At 40.3% G+C, this 13,745-nt stretch overlaps 1 protein-coding gene across 1 annotated transcript in view; it reads left to right on the top strand.

The window, feature by feature from the left end:
- Slc9a2 (solute carrier family 9 member A2) overlaps window positions 1-13,745 on the top strand; it is a 92,830-nt gene that overhangs the window by 31,187 nt on the left and 47,898 nt on the right. The window contains exon 3 of the mRNA XM_027951805.3: window positions 6,460-6,710. Coding sequence (XP_027807606.2) covers window positions 6,460-6,710 — 251 coding nt within the window. The remainder of the gene's footprint in view (window positions 1-6,459; window positions 6,711-13,745) is intronic.

The following is a 13,745-nucleotide window of genomic DNA, read 5'->3' as shown; positions in this document are numbered from 1 at the left end:
TACTTCAGAGATTCCAAGCATTTTATAAGTTGTATGCCAAGAAAGTGGGCAAAGACCAAATATATATATCACAGTATCAGCCCCTCACTTAGATTAATGCTTCAGTGTCACTGCCTTGAAATTCTTTATACTTTTCTAAATGTATTGCTTACTTTTTATTTCTTATTGTACAACTGGGTCCCCATTTTCATTTTGCACCAGGTTTCACAAAATATGTAGCTAGTCCCTTCATATAAGAGCCTGGTCCTCAGAGGAGCATGAATGTGACTGTGGTCTTTGTGCCTCTGATGATTTAGCATTTTGGCATTTTTAAATGTGATGGTCTTTCATAGCAATGTAACACTTCAGATCCCAGAAATCTTTGTGAGAAGTAATGCCACCGATATGCGATATGTATAACATCTGTGGAACAACAATACCTACTAAGTGCCCATTTTCTACCTGGTGGCAGCTTATGTATTATGTTAACAATCTTAATGAAAAATTTTGCCACACGTTCATTTTCTGTTACTACCCAACCAGCACATCCCTAGTTCTCATCATTTTCTCCTAAGTGGGTATTTAATTGAAAAACAACTTATTTTTAATTCTCTTTTAATTGCCACATAATTAGATTCAGAGGCTGTTATGATCTTAAGGTTTAGCACAATTCCAAACTCAGGCAAGGGTGGAGAGAAAGGAGGAGGAAACATCTCCCCTTGCCCACAGATCTGCAGACAGCTCTTCTTGTAATATTTAGAGATTCCCAAGTGATCCCGGATTAATAATTCAATTAGCTAGCTCTAGCGATGCTGTAGTGGGGTGACAGATATGATAACCATTAACCTTTAGTGAATACTTCCCTTGTGCTCAGTTCTGTGAGAACCTATCAAGTAGGTATTGTTCCCATTTTGCAGATAAGAAAATTGAGGCAGGGGAAATGTTAAATAAAGCATGATTTAAATAACAATTTTAAATACCCTTTCTATTAACTCCTACTCTTAAAATGTTACTCCTAACTTAACAGCCTACATAGAAACCATTGTCCTCTGTTAATCATATTCTACGGCAAACATGGATCTCTGAAACTAAAATATCATCTCTAAGGCTGTCTATTAATTCTATATGGGTATTGTTATGTAGACAATTTATTGAAAGTTTATTGACCATAATTTTAGAGTATCTGCTAAGATAGGTGTTTAAGATTGCTGTTAGCTCACTCCCAGAACCAAACCAATTTCATATATTCTATTATTTATTAACAGTCATTAACTTACCAATATTAAATCTTAACTTGAAACTGCCACAATATCGAAGACATTTTATAACTCACTGTAACTTCCTCAGGCATCAAGTTTTCCACAGTGACTTCAGTATGTAAATTTTACCCTTGTTGAAGGAGACTGTGGAAATTTGCATGTGGAATGCTTGGAGTGAATCTATTAATGAAAAGGGAACTTGACAGAGAAAGGAGAACCCTTGCTGCACTCCTTCTAGGGGGTGCTCAGCAGAGTCAGGCCAGTTCCAGAATGCTTCCCATTTATACTGCGTCCCTGCTTCTCAGAAAATTTCTCAAACACCTGAGACTCCATCCATTCTGTAAGGTTTTCCAGAATCATATTTCAGGAAGGGATCAGGATAAGTCAGTGTTTAGAGTGTGCTAAGGCAGCAGGCAAGTCCTGAGCTTCCTCTCAGAGGCACGAAGCCAGCCACTGTGGATTTATGGATGGAGAGTGGGGCCTGGCCCAGGGAGGGCAGTGGGCCAGACTGACAGCTTGCCATTCCAATAAGGAAGAGGGACAAGGACAGAGAAAGGACACAGCTGGTTTAGAGGTGAAAGCCATTGTCCACAGCCAGAGCCAGTAAATCAGAACAACTCCAATGGCTCTGCAGAAAAGAGCCTTCCTTGATACCAAGACACTGGCTTGCAAGCATGCATGCTCTCAGAACATGGATGAGATGTCAGGGTGTGCCCAAGGGTTTCCCTACCTAATGCCAAAGAATAAACTACCTGTTTCTCCCACTGAATTGGCAGAAGACTGTAGTTAATGGACCATGTCAGGAACAATGAGAACAATGGTGTCAAAATTATTACTTTTTCTCCTACTCAGATGTCCTCAAAGAATAGGGGTGGAGATGATTTATTGGAGATTCTTTGATTCATTCTTCCAGTCTTATCTCCAGAAGAGGGACTTATCTCTAGGAGAGAAACTCATAGACTAGAAAAGGTATTGAAAATGTGGATCATGATGCCTACAGTAAAGGAGTTGCAGGTGGAGTGATTTAGGTAAATCAAAGAGAACTAATGTTAAAATTGTAGTTTTAGAGCTCTTAACCTCTTCCCAGATGATGAGGAATCTAATACCGACACGGAAAAATGAAAGGAAGAAATTCTAGTACAGAAATGTCTCAAAAGCAAGAGAAATTGTATATATACATGGTAGATCAAACTTCATGGTATTGTCCAAGACTATCGTGTATTAAAATTAACCAAAAAAGGACAACTAATTGAACAATAAATGTGTGATTTCTAAATAGAATTTTTGTGTTGTCTCTTATAGTTCATATTTTATGAAAATTTTTCAAAATCTGAAGATTCTTTCAGTTCTCAGCTGTCTGAGATATCCTGCTACTTCCATAGTAGTCCATAGACAAGTGACATGTTCACATGGTTATTGTCAACGTCATTCTCAGAACCCATTAATGCAGCTATTGAGAAGTTTCACAAATTTTCCAAGAAGTCTTAAAGAGCTTCCTCAAGCATTTCCTAGTTTTCTACCCTTAACTAGGCTTAGTTCAGGAAAGCTTGCTCTGAGGCAGACCCTGAGATATACGCCAGGGGCCAGTGAGTGGGGACTCTGAAGTGGAATTTTTGAGGAAGATTGGTAAGCAATGACCACTTATAATTTAATTTTGACTTTGAAAGTAGCAAAATAGATCTGAAATTCATTATGCAAAAGTGATTATAATTTATGTTTTATATAAGAGAAAATGATCTGAACACCTTTTTTTTTCTGGAATAGAGCTACTTTAATAAAATTGTATTTGCATCCTTACTTTACATGGTTCTGTGGACTCAGTGCATATTGTAAATCAAAAGTCAAAATAAAGCCAGGCTAGAGGCGTATGCCTGTGATCCCAACAGCTTGGGAGGTTGAGTCAGGAGGATGGTGAGTTCAAAGCCAGCCTAAGCAACAGTGAGGTGCTTAGCAACTCAGTGAGCCCCTGTCTCTAAACAAAATACAAAATAGGGTTGGGAATGTGGCTCAGTGGTTAAGTGCCCCTGAGTTCAATTCCCCTCCAAAGAAAAAGAAAGAAAGAAAAAATAACTAATTCCCAAATTATATATATTACATATATTTATTGGAATAATCATAACAAACAGAACTTCAATTTCAGTTTAAAAGCATGAATCTGTCAAATTAGCTCACTATGGAATTTAGCAAAGGCATCACTGAAATTTTAATTTCCTAAAAATGCAAGTGTCAAGTTGACCCCATCTTTGTACAGAGTTGGTGGAGAAATATTAGCAGCCCTCTTACATCATATATATATGTACATATCATGCATATATACATATATATTAAAACTTCAAAGAACTTTTCTGTATCAATTCCCTTGGATAAAATTAAAGGATTTAAGTCGAATGAACTAAGTGTGGAGATGTAGCCAGTTTAACTAAAATAATTTTATCTTGAGCTGATCCACTGATGTCAGGTTCAGTGTCAACCAAGTTGGAGGTCATGGAAGGCATTCTGGTTGTCAAGGTAACGTTTCTGCTTAAGCCATTTCTTCAAACATGGTGCTGACATCTCAGGCGATTGATCAAACTGGAGTTTCTGCCCAGTGTGCTGAAAGTCAAGTGCCTACGACTCTTAATGACATCTAAAGGGATATTTAGAGTAGTTGTACCTTTGATAGAATGATGGATTGAGTTGCCCAAGAAAACAGTTTTGGAAGGATGATGAAATTATGACCACCTGCTGGTGCCAGTTCTTCTGTGACCCTGAGCACTTATGTCCCTTGTAGGTCTTATCAGAGTGCCAGATGGGGTGGGGACAGGGAGAGGGAGAGGAAGACACTCACTTAAACCCTGGGCTCTGTGTGGGAAAGAAATTTCTGATTTTGTTGAGGAAATGAGGCCTTCACTCAAGAGGCAGTACCATCAACCCAAGATTGTGCATTGCAAAGCAGAGAACAGTCTGGGATGCATCCATTTGTGCATTGTCAGAGGTCACGGTGAAGGGAGGATTCACAAGGGTTGTGGTCATCCAGGAGGGCTCTTGGGAGAGACAGTAGTGTTAGCTGTGCCTTAAAAAATAAATAAAATTTCCCCAGGTTTAGTGACCAAGTTTTTTTCAAGGGAAGCATCAGGAAAGAAAACCTGGGCAGGAATCAATAAATATAATGTGGTTTGGGAAGCAGTAGTGAAATCCTCACCCAGACTTGGTGAGGATGCACCCAGGGGTTGAAGAGAAATAAAAATGTTAAAAAAAAAAACCTTTTAAAGGTGTGTCAAGTGTATTGAGAATATCAGGCCTTCCGGAGTCAGGCAACCAAAGATTTTAATCTTGGGAGTGGAAAGTGGAAGGGCAGCATTTAGAGGAGGTTTCTTGGGGTGACTGTAGGGGCATTATTGAAAGGAAGCAGTAAGACTCCTGGTGCAAACTAGAGGCAGGGAGGCCTGGAGCCAGGGAGTGTGGGGAGAGAACTTTCATGTCCAGATGGATTAGAGGGACACTATCAGGGTAGAAACAATGTATCACAGAATGGCGCGGAAACCCATCTCTCTTCTCTCTTTCTTCCAAGGTGCTTATGACTGTCACCTTTGGCTTTGGCAGCTGGAGGCTTGGGGTGTATGTAGCACATCTCTGACCCCCTTTCAGGGCGCCCTTGTTGTAAGCCACTGCTGTTGGTCTTCCATCCTGCAGCCAGCCTCTGGCTGAAAGTAACAAGCAGATGTTACTTGGAACCAGTTTCTTCTGTGTTTGGCAAATGATGATATCTTCAAAATATTGAATTCCTCAAGGGTGGAATTCTCTTTCGTTCTTCTCTCAGGTCATTTCTTGATGGTAAGATAATAAATGTTCTTGGGTATTATATCAATAATCAGGATAAAGAAAATGTCCACTGCTTTCTCAGGAATTACTCACTTTTTTCAAGCCTTTATTGAATCTACGAGGTAACATGGAGGATGTAAACCATAAGGTATTGTTTGATCCCGAGGAACTTATAATCCAGGAGAAAAGAGAAAACAAAGTATACCAAACCCGTAATGTGGTATGCTATGTAAATTGTCTCAGGTGAAGCAGAAACTAGTGTGAGGTGGCTTTTGCCAGCACACAGGCTGGTTAGCAGGAGGACTCTGACTCACTTGTCCACGTTGAACCTTGAGCACCTTAACCAGGTCAGGAGAACTGCATTCTGATATTGCCCCTGACATTATGTTTTCATTTGACCATGGACAGATTGGATCAATTTTGAGTTTCTCAGAATTGAAATGAAGGTATAGCACAGCCTTTGTCTCCTCTTTAGTTGGCTCACCCCAAGTTCCTAGGTGCTCCCAGAGTTGTAAATATCATGGTGAAAAGCTGTAGGGAAACTGAACTTGTATTTGACTTTCTGGTTTTGTGAAAGAAAAAAAAATGGCAGGACTCAAACCATCCTTTCCTATTCTGTTAAACTCAGTACCCCTCCCCCTCCAAGGGTCAAAAGCACATTACTCAGTATGCATGAAGTGCCTAGCATTCTTGAAGTCTTCCCTATCCCAAAGCCATGTAGAGAAACCAAGAAACCAAACAACAGTGTTGACTCATTATTTCAGAGGTAGAAAATATGTGCCAGTGTCTAGCTTGTGAGTGCTTTTTCTCCCTCCCCCTCCATATATGCACGCACACACACACACACACCCTCTTTGATTTAAGGAACTCTTGTAGCTCCCCTGCAGGCAGGAGGAGATGGGATATGGGGTGAGGACTATGGTGACCTGGGAGGAGGACTACTTTACTTGAGTGCTTCTACTGATGGGTGGGTCCCTTCCACCTTCCATGGAGTGACTCCATGATAGGACCTTGCAAATATATCCACAGGAGTGCTGGTAAGATTCTCTGTGACATGTGACTCCTAAACAACAGTGTCATGGTGGAGGCTGGTGAACAGCTATTTTCAAATACTCATTCAGGTGATACTGGAAAACGGGATGATTTCAGAGTAAGTGAAGTAATAACCCTGGAATCTCCTGGCCTTTACTTTTAAAAGTAGTTTTCCTGACAGCATACTTTTATCAAAGATCTGTGTGTGTTTGTTTAGAACCACAATATTAATATCTGCGACAAGTAACTACACAATGAGTGCCCTAAGTCATCCTCTTGGGTTCCCAGAAGAAGCGTCCCTCTTAGAAGGCCAGGTAGGTTGTCCATGTCCAGGGAGACAGAGGGGATTCCAGGGGGTCTTGACAATGTGCTTTCTTTCTCCCCCCAGGTCCTCTACAACTTGTTCAAATCCTTTTGCCAGATGAAAACCATCGAGACCATTGACGTGTTTGCAGGAATTGCTAACTTCTTTGTGGTGGGAATTGGCGGAGTGCTGATTGGCATCTTCCTGGGATTTATAGCAGCATTTACTACTCGTTTCACACACAATATCCGTGTGATTGAACCGCTCTTTGTCTTCCTGTACAGCTATTTGTCCTACATAACAGCTGAAATGTTTCATCTCTCAGGCATCATGGCGTAAGTATTTCTTTGCTAAAAGCCCTTGATTAGTACATTCCATTGAATTCATGCATTCAAAGAGAAGATAGTAACATTGAATAGGTTATATCAAAGACTAGGTTGTCTTATTGTAAGAAAAATTGAAAATAGATTTTTCTTACCCTTTGTTATAAAGAAATGAAAACATCAGTCAAATTTATGCTCATCTGATCTAGGCTATGCTGGAAAGCTACCTAAAAATTATCTCTTGAGTTTCACATGAAATGTGACAATAAGCTTGGCGTTGACCTTGATTAGATACCAGAATTTTGTGAGGTCAAATGTCATTCAGTGGGGTCCATGTGGCAGGCTGTAAAATACTCTTAACAAGGTTGCATAGCATAAACTGTTCCACACATTCTGGAGTTGCTTCTGTATATCCATTTGAATAATCTTAGTGGTAGAAATATGTTCTGTAATAGATTTTAATAAAGGCAAGAGCTAAAATCATTGAAAGCAGAATTCAGTGAGTAAGGGATATGGTCATGTGATTTCAGTTTAGTTGTTAGGATATTAAGATCCAATCATAGAGCAAGACATTATTATTAAAAATTACGTTCATGGCTGGTTGCAGTGGCATATGCCTGTAATCCCAGCGGTTCCAGGAGACTGAGGCAGGAGGATCACAAGTTCAAGGCCAGCCTCAGCAACTTAGTGAGGTCCTGAGCAACTTAGTGAGACTCTGTCTCAAAAAAAAAAAAAATCAGTTAATGTATCATTCATTATGACTGACTGTCCCTAATGAACTGACTTCTCAAAATGGGCTGAAGAGCCATGCGTGGTGTTGCACACCTTTAATCTCAGTGACTCATGAGGCTGAGGCAGGAAGATCACAAGATCAAAGCCAACCTCAGCAATTTAGCATGGCCCTATGCAGCTTAGTGAGACTCAAAATTAAAAGTTCAAAAAAAGGACTAGGGATGTCAGTGGTTAGACACCCCTGGGTTCCATCCTTGGTACCAAACAAACAAACAAACAAAAATGAACTGAGGAGTGGTAGCATTTGGATCCCTCTGAGGCCTTCAGCATGTTCTTTGAAGCAAGCTACTCCTTGGATGTGGATATTTATGTGGCTTCTCAAAACAAGCCTAAAATATTATGGTCACACTCTGCATAGGGTTAGTGAGAAACACCTTAGTAATGAACAATGAACAGCTTTACATTTTCAAAAAAGGTGAAGAAATATGCATTTGCAGCCCCACATTGCACTAGGCTGCAAGCTAGGACTGCTAAATGAAGTTAGAATTTTGCTGCTCTAAACAAAGTCCTCGTTCTTCCTGGAAATTTCTCTCCTAACCTGATTTATGTGATTGATGCTTTATCGAAAGATGATCTTGTTTTCCACCTTATACTTTTGCATCAGCAGCAGATGAGTTTTGTGGTGGAGGAAATCTAGGCCCCTGCAAAAGGAGAGTGGGACTCATTGTTGTGAAAGCCATGGATTGAAGGTTGGGTGGTGTCCTGTTTCACAGAGAACCTAAATAAAGCAACATATTAATCCAGTTTGACCCAGTAATGAAATGTCTTCCTGGTTACTATTCATATCATTTGTGTGACTTCCAGTTTCCTCTGTTCTTTGAAGAGTGTCATTGGCAATATGTGATCAGCTAGTCACAGGTCTATAAGAAGAGTGTCGGGGTGAGTCTCAGTGTCTAGTTTTGCAGCAGTGTTGTTCTAGAAACAGTCTGTGGAGGTGGGGACCTTGAAGTGCAGAGCCTAGTATATGATCCTGGATTTGTGCATATGTAAATGTTCTAAGAGAACACTAAAAGAGTAATTATGTGAAGAAGTCCTCTTACCTGGTGTTAAGGTCAGGAACTGGGCTCTCCAAAGATCCATAGTATGGAGAGATAGTTGAAGAGTTGGATGAGATTGGAATCCTGGTGCCTAAGATATGTCAGGAGGCCCAAGGTTGGCTGGGGTCAGAAAGCTCATGAGCATCAGATCCTGACCACTCATGAAGGCAGGGTGCTGGGTTCATTTGTACTGGAAATTCAGAAATCAGAGAGAAATAGAGCTATATCCTTTTGCCAGTGCAGGTAACTCTTGGCTGTGGTTTATGGGTGGATGCTAAACACTGCCTTTCCTTCCGACTTTAAAGAGAACGTGTATTTTATAACATAGTGTGGAGAAAATTCCTTTAGTATATTTGAATTATTTTGTCCTTGTACCTAGTGCACCAAAACAATGAATGAAGCCTTATATAAGATATTGCAGGAAGGCTGGGGTTGTGGCTCAGCGGTAGAAAGCTTGCCTAGCATGCGCGAGGCCCTGGGTTCGATCCTTAACGCCACATAAAACTAAATTTAAAAAATGAAGGTATTATGTCTAACCAAAAAATAAATTAAAAAAAAAGATATTGCAGGAGAGGTAAACATTTTTGTGTCTAGAGTTACCATTTGCACTCACTGTCCTATGACAGCAAATGAAGGGACAGAGTCACACTGGCTGCCCTTTGTCCTCAGAAGTGATGCCATTTTCTAATGTAAGGGAATTCATGCACTATTCAAAGCCTGGTAGTGTGTGATGCTTCCTTGTGGTGTAGATCACAGTTGCACGTGACACCACCCCCGCCACCTTGAAGTAAGTTGTGGCCCTTCCACATGGTAATTACTGAATTTACCTTGGGACATGTGGTCCAAGGAATCCAGTTTATTAATGCTATTAAAAGTGCACGTATATACACACCTCTTAGAACATGAATAATTGTGGGGAGGCTTAAATCGTACCAAATTTAAGAAATTCCTATCGTATTTCATGCAAATTGCACTTCTTGCCATTTAAAAACAAATTTTAAGGTTAACGGGAGTGAAGATGCTTGTGGTGACAAACTTGAGAGATTGGAAAGGAAAATCTGGCAGAGGCAGGAGGTGGGTGAGCCTCTAAAAAGCCCACAAAGGATTTGTATAAGGCCTGTAAAACTTGGACCACTTGAGTCTTGCCTGCTGTCCTCCTCCTTGGCCTCCCTGTCTTCTTCTCCCTATCTTTCCTTCTCCTGGTGCTGGGAATCGAACCCAAGGCCTCGTGCATTGGAGGCCCTTGCTGTCTGCTGAGCTGCTCCCCTAGTTTCAGTCCTGCTCTCCACACACAGGAGCCTCACCTTGGGTAGACTCTTGTCCTAGAGTGAGATGGTTTAATGAGAAGGTAGTGGGCTTAAAAACAAACTTCCTTCGGTGTGACAGGAGACTTAGCTTTGGATTTAAAATGCAGCCAGTCTTTTAGGTAGGAGAAGGCTCGGGCAGGATTGGTGTCTTGATTTCTGTGGCAAAATGTGGGAAACAGGTTGCTGTTGCTGCTATCGGTTGTCCTCGGACCTTGGTTTTACATGTGTTCCACTGACAGCCAGTACACTGAGTAGTAGGCAATGGGGTCACGTCTGGGTTTGGGGAGATGAGTTCTGGGCATGCTTAATTTTGGTGTCCTCTTTGTGGTCTCCTCTTTGTGGTCTTTCCTAATAAGTACTTCAGAACTGAATTTAATGTTAAGGAATTGTGTCTGCTCAGGAGGGCTTTCAATTCAAGCATGAAGAGAGAAGATGAAAATCCTTATTTAAAAAATATTATTCTGCCTGTTTATTCACTGGAGTTGATTGTTGCAGTAGGAAAAAATGTGTAAAGTGTGTGTGTGTGTGTGTGTGTGTGTGTTTCAGAGTTTGGTTCCCTAGAGTGAGACCTAAAGTTCAGGGGTAGATTCTGTCGTCCCCCAAACAAGAAATTTTGCACATCAACAGCAGCAGACACCTTCCAGGATTGAAGCATTGTCTCCAGACATGTGGAAGGGATTCCCAGTTAAGGCTTCCAGAAATCCTTGTCTTTGCCCTTGTATTTCAGACTTGACATTTAAAAAAATACTCAGAGGTAAAGCACTGACAGTCCACCACAGACAATGGGGGACTTTATGTCATTTTACTTTGTTTACCTGAGGGCCTTAACAGCTTCCTGAGTGATTGCTAAAAATCAGATCTCTATAGATAAAACTGTAATACGACTCATTCTCCTTTTTGGACATCTGGCTCTGGTCCTTACCTTGTACCACACACAATCACCTGGGTTCTGATTTATGGGACATTGAAGGCACACTGTCCTGCAGAGTGGCAGAACATGGCCAGAAGGTGACTGAGTATAGTGATACCAGCACCCTAGGTCTCCAATGATAACAGCAATCCAGTCCATTAAAAGGGGAAAAAAAATCACATTTAAAAACATTTTTAAAAGAGAATTTAATAGGAATTTCCAGGATGAGAGGTTCGGGGATGGGATCTAGGAGCCGGTCCAACTGTCTGAATTGAGATAGTCACTCCTGAAGGGTGACAATCTTATTCCCTCTGCTTCCTGTTTTGCTTTTTTTTTTTTTTTTTTTAACTTTTTTTAAAATCTTTTTTTTTTTTTTTTTTTTATTGTTGGCTGTTCAAAACATTACATAGTTCTTGATATATCATATTTCACAATTTGATTCAAGTGGGTTATGAGCTCCCATTTTTACCCCATATACAGATTGCAGAATCACATCAGTTATACATCCATTGATTTACATATTGCCATACTAGTGTCTGTTGTATTCTGCTGTCTTTCCTATCCTCTACTATCCCCCCTCCCCTCCCCTCCCCTCCCCTCCCCTCCCCTCCCCTCTTCTCTCTCTGCCCCCTTTACTGACATTCGTTTGTCCCCCTTGTATTATTTTTCCCCTTCCCCTCACTTCCTCTTGTATGTACTTTTGTATAACTCTGAGGGTCTCCTTCCATTTCCATGCATTTTCCCTTCTCTCTCCCTTTCCCTCCCACCTCTCATCCCTGTTTAATGTTAATCTTCTTCTCATGCTCTTCGACCCTACTCTGTTCTTAGCTACTCTCCTTATATCAAAGAAGACATTTGACATTTGTTTTTTAGGGATTGGCTAGCTTCACTTAGCATAATCTGCTCTAATGCCATCCATTTCCCTGTAAATTCTATGATTTTGTCATTTTTTAATGCAGAGTAATACTCCATTGTGTATAAATGCCACATTTTTTTTATCCATTCATCCATTGAAGGGCATCTAGGTTGGTTCCACAGTCTAGCTATTGTGAATTGTGCTGCTATGAACATCGATGTAGCAGTGTCCCTGTAGCATGCTCTTTTTAGGTCTTTAGGGAATAGACCGAGAAGGGGAATAGCTGGGTCAAATGGTGGCTCCATTCCCAGCTTTCCAAGAAATCTCCATACTGCTTTCCAAATTGGCTGCACCAATTTGCAGTCCCACCAGCAATGTACAAGTGTACCCTTTTCCCCACATCCTCGCCAGCACTTGTTGTTGTTTGACTTCATAATGGCTGCCAATCTAACTGGAGTGAGATGGTATCTTAGGGTGGTTTTGATTTGCATTTCTCTGACTGCTAGAGATGGTGAGCATTTTTTCATGTACTTGTTGATTGACTGTATGTCCTCCTCTGAGAAGTGTCTGTTCAGGTCCTTGGCCCATTTGTTGATTGGGTTGTTTGTTCTCTTATTGTCTAATTTTTTGAGCTCTTTGTATACTCTGGATATTAGGGCTCTATCTGAAGTGTGAGGAGTAAAGATTTGTTCCCAGGTTGTAGGCTCTCTATTTACCTCTCTTATTGTATCTTTTGCTGAGAAAAAACTTTTTAGTTTGAGTAAGTCCCATTTGTTGATTCTAGTTATTAACTTTTGTGCTATGGGTGTCCTATTGAGGAATTTGGAGCCCGACCCCACCGACTGTAGATCGTAGCCAACTTTTTCTTCTATCAGACGGCGCGTCTCTGATTTGATATCAAGCTCCTTGATCCATTTTGAATTAACTTTTGTGCATGGCGAGAGAAAGGGATTCAGTTTCATTTTGTTGCATATGGATTTCCAGTTTTCCCAGCACCATTTGTTGAAGATGCTATCCTTCCTCCATTGCATGCTTTTAGACCCTTTATCAAATATAAGATAGTTGTAGTTTTGTGGATTGGTTTCTGTGTCCTCTATTCTGTACCATTGGTCCACCCGCCTGTTTTAGAGATTAATGAAAACACAGACACAACATATCGGAATCTATGGGACACATTGAAAGCAGTTCTAAGAGGAAAATTCATTGCTTGGAGTTCATTCCTTAAAAAAAGAAAAAACCAACAAATAAATGATCTCATACTTCATCTCAAAATCCTAGAAAAAGAAGAGCAAAACAACAGCAAAAGAAGTAGAAGGCAAGAAATAATTAAAATCAGAGCTGAAATCAATGAAATCGAAACAAAAGAAACAATTGAAAAAATTGACAAAACTAAAAGTTGGTTCTTTGAAAAAATAAACAAAATCGACAGACCCTTAGCCATGCTAGCGAAGAGAAGAAGAGAGAGAACTCAAATCACTAACATACAGGATGAAAGAGGCAATATCACAACAGACACTTCAGAAATACAGAAGATAATCAAAAATTATTTTGAATCCTTATACTCCAATAAATTAGAAGATAGTGAAGGCATAGATAAATTTCTTAAGTCATATGATCTGCCCAGATTGAGTCAGGAGGATATAGACAACCTAAACAGACCAATATCAATTGAGGAAATAGAAGAAACCATCAAAAGACTACCAACTAAGAAAAGCCCAGGACCGGATGGGTATACAGCAGAGTTTTACAAAACCTTTAAAGAGGAACTAATACCAATACTTTTCAAGCTACTTCGGGAAATAGAAAAAGAGGGAGAACTTCCAAATTCATTCTACGAGGCCAACATCACCCTGATACCTAAACCAGACAAAGACACTTCAAAGAAAGAAAACTACAGACCAATATCTCTAATGAACTTGGATGCAAAAATCCTCAATAAAATTCTGGCCACTCGGATACAAAGGCACATCAAAAAAATTGTGCACCATGATCAAGTAGGATTCATCCCTGGGATGCAAGGCTGGTTCAATATAAGGAAATCAATAAATGTTATTCACCACATCAATAGACTTAAAAATAAGAACCATATGATCATCTCGATAGATGCGGAAAAAGCATTCGACAAAGTACAGCATCCCTTTATGT

Source organism: Marmota flaviventris, chromosome 14 (genome assembly GCF_047511675.1).
Source record: "Marmota flaviventris isolate mMarFla1 chromosome 14, mMarFla1.hap1, whole genome shotgun sequence".
Classification (NCBI taxonomy): domain Eukaryota; kingdom Metazoa; phylum Chordata; class Mammalia; order Rodentia; family Sciuridae; genus Marmota; species Marmota flaviventris.
Note: the sequence above shows the minus strand (reverse complement) of the source record. Positions and strands in the feature narration are given on the sequence as shown.